This window comes from Sander vitreus, chromosome 19 (genome assembly GCF_031162955.1).
Source record: "Sander vitreus isolate 19-12246 chromosome 19, sanVit1, whole genome shotgun sequence".
Lineage (NCBI taxonomy): Eukaryota > Metazoa > Chordata > Actinopteri > Perciformes > Percidae > Sander > Sander vitreus.
The window spans coordinates 17,702,281-17,719,153 of record NC_135873.1 but is presented as its reverse complement, the minus strand read 5'-3'; the positions used below and the strand labels follow the sequence as shown (position 1 = coordinate 17,719,153).

Genomic DNA, 16,873 nt, shown 5'->3' with positions numbered 1-16,873 from the left:
TCCCTCTACGAGTGAATATGGGTGCATTGAAGATGACGTGTAAATTCCGATTGCTTCAGTGATTTTGTTTTTTGTTTTGCCCCTATTTGTATTTTTTTGTTGTTTGTTGTTTTTGTCTCGTTTTTTTGTCTCATTCCAGTGATTGGCACATCTGGGTGATGGAATCGGATATGCGTTAGCATGTTGGATGTATTTTCCTCTCACAACAACTGCTGAACAACGCCGACACGGTCCTCGTCTTATCCACCGCTCTCTCGCCTGTACTACTGGAACTGACTGGGAAACCAAAGTTTTCCCAAACTTGCAATCTTAAAGAGGCCGGCGGGTCCTCTAACTGTTGTGGGTCGCCACCACTCGCCATAGGCTAGGCTACTCGTCCTTAGTGCTGCTAGCTCTGACTCACTCACTGGACCGTTGACATGTAGGCGGAGCTCGGGAGCTTCAGAGCCGGGGGGGGGCTACAGGTTAGGTGTCACTAAACGCGTATCTAACAGTAGTTCCGCATTACATTAATTAATTTGCAAGCAAGTTTTATTTATTTTTATACCGTGTATTCTCCGTGTAAATTCATGTACCGAACCGAGACGCCCGTACCGTTTTGGTTCAATACGAATACATGTAGTGTTCCATCCCTAGTGTTGACTGAACTGAACGACACAAATCACAAATAACTGGACTATTACTGCATTAAGTGGCAGTGGGAAAATATTTTTTCTAAACTTATGCTTTTAGGAGTACACCTGTTGTCGGTTCAAGCGGTTAGATAAGCTACCTGGCTGTTTTAGGTGTGTGGGGGGCGGTGTGTGTCCTTGTCGCTATAAATTGGCGGCTATAGTACCCCTAACATGTCTGGCAGTTATAGTGTTAATCCCAAATAATTATATATATATATATATTTGTAATGTCAAGTTATTTTCTTAAGAATACCGGCCGATGCATTTATCGTAATTATATATACTCCTTTAATACCCGTATTGGCCCCAATAATCCAGTATCGGTTGGGCTCTATTTTATAAAGGTTAATGACAACAGTTATATTGACATTTAAAATTAGTGATCACAGAGACACAATTATTGCCGCGGCTGCTTCAGAATTTTATGAAATATCATGAAGTGGCAATTACACGAGTCTGCGGAGTCTCCAGTGGCAGGATGTCAATCATTCGCAAAGTCACGACAACTAAATAAACAGTGCGAGTACAGCATTTTTCTCCTCAGGCCGAGTGACAAACGGGGATGAAAGCCTCGGCGGCTGCGTTCCCATAGAAACCGTGCTCACACGCCTCCTGTGAAATGTGACAGCTTTAGTCATCTAACCTACCTGTATTAATCCGATGGGATGTCAAGGTGGTCTGAAGTCAGCAAAGAAGTCAGCAAACTTTCTGTTAACCCTTGAAATATAGTTTTGTTAATATCGTTTCAAAGTCCATCCCACCCTGTCATTGACCCACAGGGATGTGTGCGACTGTGTCTAACTGAGCATGCTCTTGTGTGGTTTGGCCCGTTGTGATCCTGTAACAGTGATGAAGAAGTGTACCAGCTCCTTCTCTCTGCTGCTGCTCATTCGTACTAAACCTTGCTTTATCTGCCTCACTTTTCCGTCACTGCTCCCCTCCTCTTCCTCCTTATCACTCTCACACACACACACACACACACACACACACAATTTCTTTGTGCAGAACAAAAGGCCCTTGATCTGTCTCCGAGGGCCACAGCACCAAACGGGTTAATTTTGACTTGCCTTGTCTTTGTCAGAGCTCTCTGTGTGTGTCTGTGACTGTTATGCTGTGTGCACTTTAGGTGCCTGTCTCTCCTTTTGTGTATCTGTGGTTTCTTCGTGTGTGTGTGTGTGTGTGTGTGTGTGTGTGGAGCGAGTTGGGGATACATGTTGGGGGGGATGGGCGCCTCAGGTTTGGTACACAGGGTTTCCTACTTTGTCTGGCAGGGACTAGCCGGACAGGAGGAGGAGGGGGGAGGGGGGTTGAGAGGTTAACAGAAAAGGGGTGTGGCTTAAAGTACCGTCCCTCTCGCTCAGTGTCTCTCCCCCCCCCCCCTTCTCTCTCTCTCTCTCTCTCCCTTGCCCCACGCTGACAGGGTTTCCTGTGGCTGAGTGCAGGGGCGGAGTCCACGGAGATGGAGCGATATAGTCCCTCCCCTCCAGCTTGCAACAAATTACTCACCCGCCTGAAATTAGGAATGCGCAATCTAGTGGCTGAACACACACACACACACACACACACACACACACACTTACACACACACACACACACACACACACACACATAGCTGCCTATGGCTTAATTTTTTCATGTATCCTACTGGCTGGAAATTCAGGTGTCACATGGGTTTTGTCATGTGAAACAATCACATTGTTTTACAGTAAGTCCATTAATAACTGTGTCTGATGGTCTGTGGATTGTAGTGGATGGAAAAGTACACACTTTTCTTATAGAGGTCTCAATTCAAGAAATCGTACCATTGAGCAAACGGACCATTTTTCTCTAACCTTTAACCTCTTCTAAAGGGCTTTACAGAGGATTAACAAAATATTAACTGCTGCAATAGAAAGCAAGTGTAATAAAAGCAAAGTAAGATATTAACTCAGAGGACAGAACCAGTAAAAGGTCATTACATGAAAGTAAGTCTATACACATAGCAGCCTGAGGTATAAGGTCGTTCAGTCAGACAGTACTGCTTGGCAAAAAGGCAGCTTACCTATTCAAGTCAAAATGAATCTTTAACGGCAGACACATTGATGTCAACTTATGCAAAATATTGCCATATTGCCCATCCAGAACAATTCGTGACAGAGGATAAAATGATCGTCACAAGGCCTGTAACGATTACTACTTTTGTTGGACTATATATTGTCATTTTAAGACCATTTTATGCCACTGATATAAGGATGATAATATGAAATGAATGAACTTTTTAATTCTTAAAAGCTCCAATGTGTAGGGATTTCTCCCATCTATCAACTCTCTCGCACCACGCAGTTCAAAGTACGTATTACAGCTACGGTAGCCTTCACGCTTCAAAAAAGCCGGTCTCTTGCTCTTTTCAATCTCCTTTTTCTTTTTCTGGGCGAAGAAGACGACTCCTGTTCCTGAAATTTGGATTTTGAATACGTGTGGTCCTCCATGTTTCCTTCTTCAGACTTGCCGGGGCCGGGAAGCTACGATACCCGTTAGCAGCATTAGCAGCAGCTGTGAGTTTATCATGTGACAGCGAAAAAACGCGAAAGGTGGAGCAGTATGTCCTGTATGTCCCTTACCGGCTAACGTATCTCAAGATGGAGCATGAATATGGAGCGTCTACCCCAGTTCATGCAAATGTAAACTTTCAAGCCAAAAGGAATACTTGGAATTGATGGTGGTGGTAAATATTCATGGAGTTTGTGAATGGGCAACACAGATTTTGATAATGAACAACTAACCACATTACACACTGGACCTTTAAGAAATCAGACATCGCTAATGGAATGTAAAAAAAAAATAAAACAAATAAATAAAACCACACAACCAAATGAGAATAGTTGGTCCACCTTAAAGGTTCAAGGCTCACAGCTCGCAACAATTCATTGATAACTATTGGACCTTATCACACCCCATCAGTTCACACACTGAAAGATAAAGGTATGACATGGGACCGTCGTCTCTGTGAGAGAGAGGAAGAGAAAAGAGTGCAAAAGAGACGAATGGCGAACTAAACAAAACAGTGACAGGATCCACATTTCATTCCAAAAATCAGCAGAGCAGAACTTTCACAGTAGTGACTACTGTGATCTACATAGCTGCTCAGGCCCTAGCAAAAAAAACAACAAACACCGCTGGCTAAACTATTTAAAAATGGCGGGTTTGTTCAGGACACCCCCGTCTGTCGCTAGCAATGATGACGCAGTGGTTAGTGACCATTCTCTCCAACCAATCAGTAGTCTGCAGGTTTTCACATCACCTTTTGGTATCGCCTCAGCTCGCTTGGAACCTCAACGGAGAAGATACTAAAAAAAAAAAAGTACCTGTTGGCAGGTACCAGGGACTTTCTTTCATAATCATAGGTACCATGTAATGGAAAAACGCCATATGATACTGTGGGGATTTACCAAGGCATGGGATTGCTTGATACATTCATTCAACCCTCCTGTCAATGGACAAACAGCCACAATCAATGTTTTTTCTTCTTCTTTTTACCCTGACCCCAAAGGTTGCAGGTCAGTGTTTTAGACCTCTCAGCCAGCAGGATGAATTGGAATCCTGTATGTCCTCTTTCAGTTTGGGACAGTGTATGTTTGTCAGTAGAAAACCAGTGCTGATGCTGCTGATGTGTTTGTGTTGTAGGAGAATTTGAGGAGGAGTCGAAGCAGCCAACGCCGTCTGAACAACAGAAACACCAGCTCAAACACAGAGAACTCTTCCTGTCTCGACAGTTTGAATCTCTACCTGCTACTCACATACGGTACGTGTTTGCTAACAGGAGTGACTGACAGCTGCAGTTGAGTTTGAATCCAGACTCCCGCCATGCACAGTTGGGACTGATTAGCCGAGTAAATGCTCCTTGCTGCAGCCATTCTCAGCTGTTAGGCAGTGATGTTTCCTGTCCCTGAACAGGCCTTCCCCATTTGAATTCCTTTTCAGAATGAGTTGTTGCACATCCTCTTCAGCTGTTGATGAATGAATTTTCAAGTGATACTACGGTATAGTCACAGTGGGCACACCACATATTGGACTCTGTCACCTTCTCATCCTATCACCACTGTTACCTTACACCAACAGCAGCTGCAGCATGCAACATATGGCCATATTATTTACATTATTATTTGATCATATTCATGATCAGGTTATATATATGTTCTTTCACTGTGGGCATTTTACTCTGTTCCTGAGCAGCGCACTCAATTATTGAGATTCTTTCTTTCTTTTTTAACGAGTCCCTTTTAAAAAAAACAAACAAACATGCGTCCACCTTTTTAATCAGAAAAAAATTAGATGTGTGTAAAATCCTCTAATGAAAATATTTGAAGGGGGGGGGAATATACATTTAAAAAACAAAATGATGCAAATTGACATAGAAGTAGTTTAATTGAAATCTGACTGAACACATTGGCTGTCTCAAAAACAGTCACAAACAACCGTGTATTGAGCAGCACTGGATGCCACAGGTATTAACGCCTTACACACATCCTATCTCAAAAAAATGTTTTGGAAATGGCAAGGATGAGCACCACTAACATTTGCCTCTAAACAGTAATTGTATTGGTTTCCAGCAAGTAACTTTATTTCTAAATACTGAACATGTCCATATATACAGTAAGCTATCATGATATTGTGGCAATGAGTTTTGTATTCTAATTGGCTGTGATGTTATAGTATTGCATGTCTTTGTATCAAACCTTTATTTTTTTTTCCTTTTGAGGCTGTAGAGAATCTGTACATCTTTGTCTTAGACGTGCTCCTTTCTGTCTCCCCAGGGGGAAATGTAACGTCACCCTCCTCAATGAAACAGACGTCTTGGCCGGCTACCTTGAGAAAGAGGTAAGACACCATCTGGTCATTTATCATCAGCGCATTTCTTTGGCACCCATTTATTCTTGATTTTTCCATATTACATATTACATTTCCATATTACAAAAGGAAAGATGCAGTGAATTAATTGTTGGAACAAAGTGCATTTTGCGAGAAGCTGGAATCTTTTTCTGTGTCTTCTTTCCAGGACTGTTTCTTCTACTCGTTGGTGTTCGACCCCGTCCAGAAGACCCTACTGGCGGACCAGGGGGAGATCCGCGTGGGCTCCAAGTACCAGGCAGAGATCCCCGACAAGCTAGCTGAGGGTGAGCAACACCTTTAAAGTTGGAGCTACCAGGCAAATGCATGTTTCCTGAATGCAGCTGCTGCTTGAGCTGTTTCTGTCTGTAAAGAATATAGAAATAAAGCAGAAGCAGTGAAGAGTAGGGTTGGGTACCGAGACCCGGTGCAAATATGGCACGACCGGTATTTACCGGACCGAAAAGCAACGCGGGTTTCAGTGCCTCTTAAATGCCTGCGCTGCTCTCTGATGCTCCGAAACGGACGTCAAAGGGGAACCAGAATTAAATTTTTTAGTTTTGACGCTTTTCTTTATATTTTTGTCGCTTTGTTTGACTGATTGTCACTTCTAATTTTGCTGACATTTTTGTTAGTTTTACGTTTGACGCTTTTTTCCCCACTACTACCAACTTATACCACAAGTTTTACACTTATTCTTGGAATTCAGGGTCAATAAACCTAATTTTTTGGTTTAAAAAGCTGAAATATGCTATAAAATTGAATGAAACACCCAAAATTCAATGAAAGTAGTGAACTGATCCTTCTTTTTACTTGAGAAGAGCGTTTTATAGAACCATCCATGTTCATTGTAGGCATTTCTGATATAGACACTTTTTGAAAATGGGTCAAATTTGACCCAAAGACAACAGGAGGGTTAAAAGTCTGTTTAGGTTTAGGCACCAGTATCGGGGAAAAATCCAAACAATACCCAACCCTAGGGAAAAGTTCCCCTTCCTGAGTTGAACCCAGTTCCTCCCCGTCTCAGGTGAATCGGACAACCGGATCCAGGAGAAGCTGGAGACCAAGGTGTGGGACCCCAACAACCAGCTCAAAGACCCTCAGATTGACCAGTTCCTGGTGGTGGCGAGGTAACACTCCCCTGCCATCTGTCACTCAGTTGCATCATCATCACCAAATCCTGTTGCCATGACGACTTCTGACTCTGCCAGCCACAAGACAGCTTTTCTAGAGGAAATGTGTGAATTGGCATCAAATTTGATAATCTCATGGGAAAATAAATATTTTTTTTTCCTGGCTGATACATGTAACATCCGTTGTTTGCAGGAGCTTAAGATTGTAAAAGTGTAGTGCTATGAGACTGAGGTCGGCAGCATATCAGTGACTGATGTCTCCCATATCGGAGGTATTCTTTTCAATTCAGGGTATATACACATTTTGTATTACATATGCCAAAAAAGCATACAAATGTGCATTTAACACTGTAGATTAGAAATGGAATGATGATGCTACACTAGTGTCTGGAGGTGCAGCTGTGTGTTTTTAAAGGAAATCTATAGTAAGTTTGCTTTTGGAGGGAATCGCCCTGCTGCCCATAACTTGTTCCATGAGCCAAACACTCCCTCTAGTGTTCGTTTAATGAACATTCAGCGCTACATACATTACCTCCATAAACGGTACTAATACTTGCCTGATGCAAATGTAGAACAGACAGATCAGTGATAGTAACCACTATGTATTTTATTTTTCAGAGCTGTGGGGACCTTTGCGCGGGCCCTGGACTGCAGCAGCTCCATCCGCCAGCCCAGCCTCCATATGAGTGCAGCTGCAGCCTCCAGAGACATCACACTGGTGGGTGTGGGTGGGTGGGTGGGTGTGGGTTGGGGGTGTCTGCTCTCCCAAGGACTCCAAAAGCCCCTTGTTATTTGGTGTACAGAATTTAATTAATTGCTAATTTTACAATATTAACTGAGGCACATGCTGAATTAGCTGATCTTGTTCCTAGTGCTGGGCAGGATGGCAAAAAAAATGTATAATAAGTTTTGGCATATCAGTCAGCAGCTTATATGATTTGGAGGGGGGGGGGGACTTGTATAGTAATGTTATGGTTTGTTGCTGCGGCGTTTGCCTTGTTCCAGTGGATGGGTGTAATGTGTGGTGCATCAGGTGATAAGCTTAATTTCCCTTCTTCATTGGGACAGGTTTTCAGCTTTAAGCGTGCACATCGCCTGCATGTTTCGTGTCAATTTAAAGAAGCCTAGTCCCTGTTTGGGACAGTCTTATCCACTACGGTGCTTTAAGTAGCCGCGTTTTCTCCCACCATCACCATCTTGTTACCTGTTTATCCACAGCAGCTTTATTTGTGACTGTTGTGATGACGTTTTCTGTGCCGACATTAAAAGGTTTCCTCAAAAGGAGCTTATCTCTCCTGTCTAACAATGTGGCGTTTAGCCAACTCAACCAACCTATAGGAAGTGGGCCGTCTGTTCCTAAAAGCCTGCCATATGATTGGAATACAGGGACGCGGGGTCCTCTGGCCGCGATACGATGCACGTTTAATATATGATGTCACACTGTGTATGTGATGATGAATCTCTAATGTACCATCACTTGTCTCCACCTTCTCTCGGCTCTCAGTTCCATGCTATGGACACGTTGCAGAAGAACAACTATGACCTGGCCAAAGCCATGTCCACCCTGGTTCCTCAGGGGGGGCCGGTGCTCTGCCGCGATGAGATGGAGGAGTGGAGCGCCTCAGAGGCAATGCTGTTTGAGGAGGCTCTGGAGAAATATGGCAAAGACTTCAACGACATCCGCCAGGACTTTGTAAGTTCTTCTTCTCTGCTGTCTCACACACACACACACACACACACACACACACACACACACACACACACAATCAATATATTAGGGCTGTCAATCAATGAAATTATTTTATTCATAGTTAACTCGCTTTTATTTGCAAATTAATCAATTCTTTCTGTTCTAAATGTACTTTACAAGGGGTATTTTTCAAGTTTTTGCTCAATTGGTATTTGAGACTCCACGTACTCCTTTGGTAACTCAATTCACACGTCTTCTCAATTCGTCTTGTGGAGAGAACCCTTTACCTTTTTATCAATTTCTGCTCAAGGAGCTTTGTTTGTTTTTTGGGTCTTGAGCTGCTTTTTTAATGATCATTGATTTAGATAAAAAAATGTAAGTAATAAAGCCTGTTACTCATAATGGTAAGTCTCTCTTTAGGTTAAGTGTGTGGCTCTTAAAAGAGCCTTTTATTTGTGGTTCAGGATCACTTTAGACCTCTTTAGAGCGTACATCACATCCATGGCGGTCACAGTCCTCCTCTTGGCATGCTCGGTGTTAGGCGACGGCATCAGGAAACGCCTTCAGCACACCGCGAGTCTCCTCATAGATCAGACCAGAGATGCGCTTCCCTCCTCAGATGGCGGTTGGCGGGTTTGGTGATCCCCTGGACGTTATCACGGAGCACTTTACGGTTTCTGCTAGCCGTCTACAACGTTGCTGCTGCATCACTTTCTGATTTCCCAAACTACAGAGCGGACCGAGGCCCAAATCTTAGAATGCACATGCGTTAATCACTTGTCAAAAAAATGAATGCCGCCGTCAGAAAGGCTTTCCATTTACTCGTTGTTATTGCTTTAATTTTGACAGCCCTAATATATATGCCTGATGAGTAGTAAAATTCCAGGTATTCACTGTTGATACACACATTTCAAATGTAGTTGTAAACTTCAGTGTGATGTTCAATTGACTTGAACTGTATCTTTCCTCTCCCTCAGCTGCCCTGGAAGTCTCTAGCCAGTGTGGTCCAGTTCTACTACATGTGGAAGACTACAGACCGCTACATCCAACAGGTAGGTCTACAGTAAGCCACAAAATACCCAAAGGTACTTTTTGATTTGGGTTTGACCGCCTTTTTTCACAAACAAATTTCCCATTCCCTGTTTTCTGTCTGTCAGAAACGACTAAAGGCAGCAGAGGCAGACAGCAAGCTGAAGCAGGTGTACATCCCCACCTAGTGAGTATTACTGTAAACTGCTACACAAAGTACCTTCCTCGCGTTAGAACTGCTGTCAGAGTAACTTCCTTTTCTCTCTCCACGTTCTCCTCACCAGCACCAAACCCAACCCCAACCAGATCATGGTGCCAGGCAGCAAGCCCGGTATGAACGGGGCAGCAGGCTTCCAGAAAGGACTCAGCTGTGAGAGCTGCCACAGTAAGTACTACAGTACAGTACAGTACTACATCGCCCGATTTCTTTCTCTTTTTAGGGCCGATACCGATTATTAGTAATTAAGAAGACCAATAACCGAAATACATTTGCAGTAAAAACTTAAGTCTTTGTATCAAAATTTAGAAAATACAAAACTTAGTTTAAATGCCTTTTTAAGGGTGTGTTTAATGAAATCTGCAAAAGAGAACTGTTACTGCACTTTTAGATATTTTCTTTAGTGCATCCATCAAGAAAGAGAGAGAATTCTCTGGTCAGTGAAGTGTATGAACTATGCTGCAGTCTCTACCAACTCTGATGGACCGCCAGTACTAGTTTGACCCGGGTCACTGTGTTGGTCTGTATGTGCTATGTATTGAGATCACCTTTGTTTTATCAAGTGAGCTGAAACATTGCCATTTGTGAGGGAAAAAAAGCACAGACAAATGACGATCAATTCAATTAAATTTTATTTATAGTATCAAATCATAACCAGAGTTATCTCAAGACACTTTACAGATAGAGTAGGTCTAGACCACACTCTATAGTTTACAAAGACCCAACAATTCCAGTAATTCCCCCAAGAGCAAGCATTTAGTGTGACAGTGGCGAGGAAAAACTCCCTTTTAGAGAGAAACCTGGGACAGACCCAGGCTCTTGGTAGGCGGTGTCTGACGGTGCCGGTTGGGGGTGTGATGAACAGTGGCAATAATAGTCACAATAATAATAATCAAAGAAAAGAAGGCTAGGGTTCAGCTGGATTAGATTGAACTTTCAGTGTAAGTTTTCTCTCTCTTGTCTGTATTGACTTTTGATAGCACAGCCTGTGTTCTTTTTCGGACCAGACAATGACCCTGCAGACTTTGGTGTCTTTCCAGCCTCCATCTATAAACCACTGCAACTCACAAACAGATGTTAGCAAATAGTAGAAAATCCAACCTTGGGTGATTGCTGTCTGTGACTTTTGACTGTTCTATCACTGAGTGAAATCTGTTTAGTCCAGCAGTAGTATCAGCCTGCTGAGATGCCCTCTCCTAACAACTGAATTTCCCTTCACCCACCCAGCGGCCCAGTCTCCCCAGTGGTATGCCTGGGGCCCTCCCAACATGCAGTGCAGACTGTGCGCCTCCTGCTGGATATACTGGAAGAAGTATGGAGGCCTGAAGACTCCCACACAGCTAGAGGGTGCCGCTAGAGCTGGCTCTGTAAGTCTCCTTTCTATTAGCCTCATCCAACCTTAAGCAATGTTTTTATATCAGTCAGAAGCAGTGCAGAAATCAATCCTACCGTTACAGTCTAAGACTTGAGTTCTAAATAAGAAATGAGCTGTTCAAACATTGTTTCCAAGAGTTGACCTCTCAGAATGCCACGTCCTCCTCTCTGTCAAGGAGTCAGGCCCCCGCGGTCACATGACACGCCAGGAGGTCCAGGGCATGTCGCCGTTCACTCGCAACGAGGGTCGAGCCAAGCTGCTGGCCAAGAACCGCCAGACGTTCATCCTGCAGACCACCAAGCTGACCCGCATCGCTCGGAGGGTGTGTGAGGACATCCTGCAGCCTCGCCGCGCTGCACGACGGCCCTACGCCTCCATCAACGCCAATGCTGTCAAGGCTGAGTGTATGTACACACACACACGACCACACACACACACACACACACACACACTCACTCTCACTTTAGTTTCCTTAATAATGCATGTTATTAACAAGGTTAGACAGGATTTTATGTGCAGCCATCATGTGTAAATGATGCATTCTGTCCTGTAAAGCCTATTTTTAGTTTAGTCTAGTTGAGTTAAGGTTCAGTGTTCACTTAGTATCACATGTTGTTATTTACTCATGGTTTTAAATTGGCAGATTAAAAAAGAATATTGATCTAAACCACATTGTACATTGGTTCCAATGTTTGATTTTTTTTTTTTTTTCAGGCATTATCAGGCTGCCCAAAGCCACGAAAACACCTCTAAAGACCAAGGTGGTGCCTCGACAGTCCCTGGCCAACATAGTGAAGGAATTGGGTAAGAACACGTCACGTGCATCACTTCTGAATCCACCTTTTCCAGTGTGATTGGTTGTTGAGGAGTGTTGCTGTGTCTCTGCAGCCATCTCCGCGCCTCTGAAGCTGAAGGCGTCTAGAGGACCCCCGACACCCATCAACAGGAATCAGGCCAGCCAGCCCCGTGTGGGCCAAAGCCTGCTGGGAAAGAGAGGCTTCGAGACCGTTAGTATTACGCACACATACACCATACCAGTTTTTATTTTTCCCTCTTTTCAGTGTCATTTTTTATTTATTTTTTTAGTCCTCTGTTACTTCCCAGACGTTGATGTGTCCAACGCACACACACACACACACACACACACACACACACACACACACACCATGCTCTGTGTTCACAGCAGTGCTGATTTACCCATTTAAAAATAAATGTGCTCACATAACCTGAAATGACACATCTCCAGGCTGCAAGTAGGCAAACACGCACAAGATTCGCTTGGATAATTTTCTTTTTCGCTTGTGTGTTGTACGTTTACATCCGCCTTTGCCTCCGTTTTCAAACCCACCTCCTGACAGGAATTGAGTCAACCAATCAACTTGCTTGATGTGCAGGTCCGCACAGTGCGTTGTCGAGATTTGTGAGGTGTGTGCGTCAGCTCCTCGTTAACCATAACGCCTTTCTCTGCGTATGTCCACGGCCGCCTCCACTGCTTTTTACTTTAACTGGCCTTCAAATAAATATTGCCATAATCAAACTGGGACTGTTGCAGCTACATGGTATGCGTCCTTACCACTAGGCCACCAGACACCCCAGCTCGAGTTACTTTTTACTTCCAAGAGCCTTCCACTGCTGTGGAAACCATTACATACACAAACCTGAAGTCACAGTATACCAGCTGAGTATGCTGATCTCTGTTTGCACCATCATGGTTTACTGTCTACATGCCAACATGTGATCCTCTAAATGTGTTGCTCCATTCAGCCTTAAAGAAACAAGTCAAAGCACAACTATCCTGAGGCTGCCTGTCTTCTGAAATTCTGATACAAGTCTGATTATTTGCTGTTTGCCTTTGAAAACAACCTGGTTGACATTGGTCTTTCATTGGTTTACAGGCTGCAGGGGTGCCCTACCCAGCCAATGGGAGGCCGTATACTTCAGGTATGAGGACCACCTCTCAGTCAGTCATCAAGCGGCAGAAGGTCAGCCAGGGGGAGGCACCCAACCCTGTGGTGTTTGTGGCTACAAAGGACACCAGGTACATTCCACTGTTTTAGTCCCGACATTCAAATCCTAAGACGAAGCAACACGAGTAAGGTATGAAAAGTTCTAGGTTCAGCCACAAAAACTAGCCCCATTATGTCCACCAAAGCAGCTTGTATATGTTGTTATTAATTCATGTGTCTGTTGGTCAGAGGTTGGTGAGTAAGGACGCCTGGAGAGAGAGGAACAACCATTGACAGGCTGCCTGTACGTGTCATTTAACACACAGTTAAATTGAATTGACTTAGTAGCTTTTTTCCGAGCTTTCCCCTGCAGCTCACTGCCTTCATCAGCAGGTAGTTTGCTGACTGAAACATAATTTAGTCTCGTAGCTGTCACAGTGGATGAAGTTAAACTTATCATAAAGTAGGACGTAGGCCTGTAACAATTATTACATCATTGTCTAATTGTCAATTGTTTTTACGTAATTGCGGTTTCCTTTTTTAACCGCAATTAATTGCTATCATTAGATAAGGTCCTTAAGGGTATGACTGTTGATGGTAATTGTTGATTTTAGATATGCCAAATATCGTAATATATAGTAATTATATAATAAGTGATTATTGGTCGGACTGTTCAGCTAAAGCTATGCTTGTTGGTGGCACTTGACCCCATACACGTTCATAGAAAGAAAAAAATGAAAAGGGGGGGGGGGGGTACAGTTTTAAATAAAGAGGCGTGGTTTACTTCATAGGCTGTGTATTGGTGTTGGGTCACATAGCAGTGATACAACTAAAAGATGTATCCTGGAATTTATCCAAAACTTTAATTTGTTTAAAAAAAGTAATAAATAAATAAATATTTTTAAATTTGACATTAAGAGATAATTATATTGTTAAAGGAACACGGCGACTTATTGGGACTTTGTCTTATTCCCCGTGTCCCCCAGAGTTAGATAAGTCCATACATACCCTTCTCATCTCCGTGTGTGTTGTAACTCTGTCTGACCCCCCCACCGCTAGCCTAGCTTAGCACAGATCCTGGAGGTAACCAGCTCCACCTAGCCTACTGCTCCCAATAAGTGACAAAATAACACCAACATGTTCCTATTTCCATGTTGTGATTTGTATAGTCACAGCATGTACAAATAACAAGGTCACATGAGACACAGCCATCTTCTAACCGTATACAAACTAGGAACTATATTCTCAGAAAGGTGAAGCAGCTGCTACTTGGGTGGAATGATTAGCACAACACCTGAAAAGCCCCATTGTTACTCTCTGCTCCTCACCACGGGGCTTCTCATGGGCTGCGAGCAAATCACTCCGCCCAAGTAGCAGAAGTAGCAGTGCTTCGTCTTTCTGAGAATATAGTTCCCAGTATGTATACGGTTAGAAGATGGCTGTGTCTCATGTGACCTTGTTATTTGTACACGCAGTAGGCTAGGTGGAGCTGGTTACCTCCAGGATCTGTGCTAAGCTAGGCTAGCGGTGGGGGGGTCAGACAGAGTTACAACACACACGGATATGAGAAGGGTATGTATGGACTTATCTAACTCTGGGGGACACGGGGAATAAGACAAAGTCCCAATAAGTCGCCGTGTTCTTTAATCGCAATTATGTCTGAGACAATGAATTGTCCAGCAACATTTGGAATTGTTCCAGCTCTAGTAGGACGTGTCACTGATATGCTGGTGCTCTCTTTCAACCAGGGCACTGAGGAAACATCTGACCCAGTCGGAGATGCGTCGGGCAGCCAGAAAACCTCATCTCCTGGTCCGGATCAAGCTGCCGCCGCCGCCCCCCCGCTCCCTGGCCATGCCCCTGCTCCCCTCCAGCACCAGCGAACCCATCGTCCTGGAGGACTGAAGGGGGAGGGACACGGGGGGGGGGGGTCTTTTAACAGGACATGGGGGGGGGGTGGGGAGTCGGGGAGGGTCTGTGCTCAGGCCGTCACTTAACAGGCAGCACAGTACGCCATACCAGTAGTCTTTTATTTTCCCTCTTTTCAGTGTCATTTTTCTTTAATCCTCTGTTACTTCCCCAACGTTGATGTGTCCAACACACACACACACACACACACACACACTCACACACTCACACTCTTAGATGACTGTACATTTCCCTCACATTAAGCTCACTCATCAACACACCGACACTCACACGACACAATGCATTGGGCTTTGTAGTATTTTATTCCAGATCCTGAATTATTTTTGCTCCCCTTTTCAATGCCGCCTGTTTTTAAATGTGTAATTTAAATCAAGATATTTCTCATCCTGAAACAACGGTGATAAAGCACACTTTGTTTTTCCTCCACGTCTCTATCTTTGTGTAAATATATGCACCATGTACGGGGTAACACCCCCAGTGTGTGAGGAGACCGGGAGGTGGAAATGGGAGACTGTTTGGGACAGCTGTAGCTGGCCGAAGGACTAATTTGATTAGAACATTTTACTCGTCCTCCATTTCAGCAGGGAAAACTCTGACTGGCTATTACTTGTAGCTCACTGACTGTGCTCATGTTCACTGGTAAAGTTTAGGGAGACATGTTGACAGAGCTGCACTCAGTCACTGTAAACTGAACAGTGTTCACCGCCATTTGACTGAGTCTGTACCTTGACAACTTCTCAGATCATCAGCCAGGAGCCAACACAGGCCGGTTCCAGGGTTGATGCATCCTGACCGGTCACGTCCTTCACATCTGTACCTCAGTCCCTCGGTGTCAAAAATACTGAGTGAGCACCAAACAACTTGAGTACTGTGAAAGTCACTGTTGAGAGTGTAGAGACAGCCACACACACGGTGTTAACCCTATATTGTCGCCAACCAGGTGGTTGTATAGTTTGTACAGCCTGAACTGAATCCTGATTTCCGACTTACTGATCATGACTTTACTGCTCAAGTTAGTTTTGTGCTCACTTGATAGTTTTGTTGATTATTAACCCTCTATACCGTCTCCACCTTGGCTAGGCATCACAGTAGCCATTTAAAAAAAGAAAAGTTAAATTGAGGGTTGTTTTTGCAGTCAAGCCGCATTTCGTCTTTTTTTTTCTGCTGTTAGTCGATATCCACTTTTAGCCGGTCTGAAGAGAGAAAGTCTCGACCTCAACGTAATATGTTTGAACAGACTTCCTGGAATCAAAAGGGGAGAGCATCATCGCTCAAAGGAAATGTGTAGGTTTACAGTGTAGGAGAGATCATATGTAATGTTTGATAAAAGGAAAATCGAATGATTGTGGTTACCATGGATTTTCACAAGTTACTGTGTGACTTGCCATGACGAGAGAACACATTTGGCTTTGAGATACTACGTTTGAGTGCGCAAAAGTCCAAAGTGAAGCCATAATGTGCAAAACAAAAAAAGGTTGACCTCACTGTGAGTGGTCACTTTAATCCACGCTGTAATGTTAGATGAAAGCCACAGCATTTCTGACAGCGTACTGTGTGGTTGGTTTGAAGGAAACTGATGTGATTATGTTACTGATCAGTTGATAAGTCTGTTTTAAAAGCAGCAATGTGTAAATGTACAGAAGACAATTGGGGTCAAAAATTAAGTTCTGAAGTAATGTTAAAAGTTGCAAAAAAGAGTCTGAGATTAAAGTCTGGATTCTTTCAGAACTTTTTTTTCCATATGGTCTTGATCCTCTTCTGTAAATGTGTATGATGATGCAGAACCAGAATGATGTTTTTGATTGTGATTGGGTATGATAACCATGTGAAAGGAATCTTCAGCTGTCTCAACGTGCTTTCATTTCCTTTTGTTTTTTTTGGTTCCCCCCCGTTTGTACCATTATCAAAGGGTGAGCACTAAAAGCAAGTTGTCAATTGGATGGTTATACTTCCTGTGAATCTCCACAGCAGTGAGCGCTTACACAGGTTTTATAAGCAAGTTTTGGTCCCAATG

The 16,873-nt window shown here is 43.6% G+C and overlaps 1 protein-coding gene across 2 annotated transcripts in view; it reads left to right on the top strand.

Moving 5' to 3' along the window:
- Positions 1-16,477, top strand: part of mta2 (metastasis associated 1 family, member 2) — a 40,642-nt gene extending 24,165 nt beyond the window's left edge. Inside the window, exons 4-19 of one of the 2 annotated variants that reach the window (XM_078275644.1) lie at positions 4,338-4,455; positions 5,468-5,531; positions 5,710-5,827; positions 6,568-6,670; positions 7,292-7,391; positions 8,178-8,366; positions 9,341-9,415; positions 9,521-9,579; positions 9,677-9,777; positions 10,837-10,976; positions 11,160-11,388; positions 11,699-11,788; positions 11,873-11,991; positions 12,880-13,022; positions 13,180-13,234; positions 14,679-14,756. In XM_078275644.1, the coding sequence (XP_078131770.1) occupies positions 4,338-4,455; positions 5,468-5,531; positions 5,710-5,827; positions 6,568-6,670; positions 7,292-7,391; positions 8,178-8,366; positions 9,341-9,415; positions 9,521-9,579; positions 9,677-9,777; positions 10,837-10,976; positions 11,160-11,388; positions 11,699-11,788; positions 11,873-11,991; positions 12,880-13,022; positions 13,180-13,189 (1,658 nt within the window). In that variant the 3' untranslated portion in view covers positions 13,190-13,234; positions 14,679-14,756. Of the gene's footprint in view, positions 1-4,337; positions 4,456-5,467; positions 5,532-5,709; positions 5,828-6,567; positions 6,671-7,291; positions 7,392-8,177; positions 8,367-9,340; positions 9,416-9,520; positions 9,580-9,676; positions 9,778-10,836; positions 10,977-11,159; positions 11,389-11,698; positions 11,789-11,872; positions 11,992-12,879; positions 13,023-13,179; positions 13,235-14,678 lie in introns of both variants that reach the window. The other variant, XM_078275643.1, reaches the window with a different exon arrangement.
- The last annotated feature ends 396 nt before the right edge of the window (positions 16,478-16,873 follow it).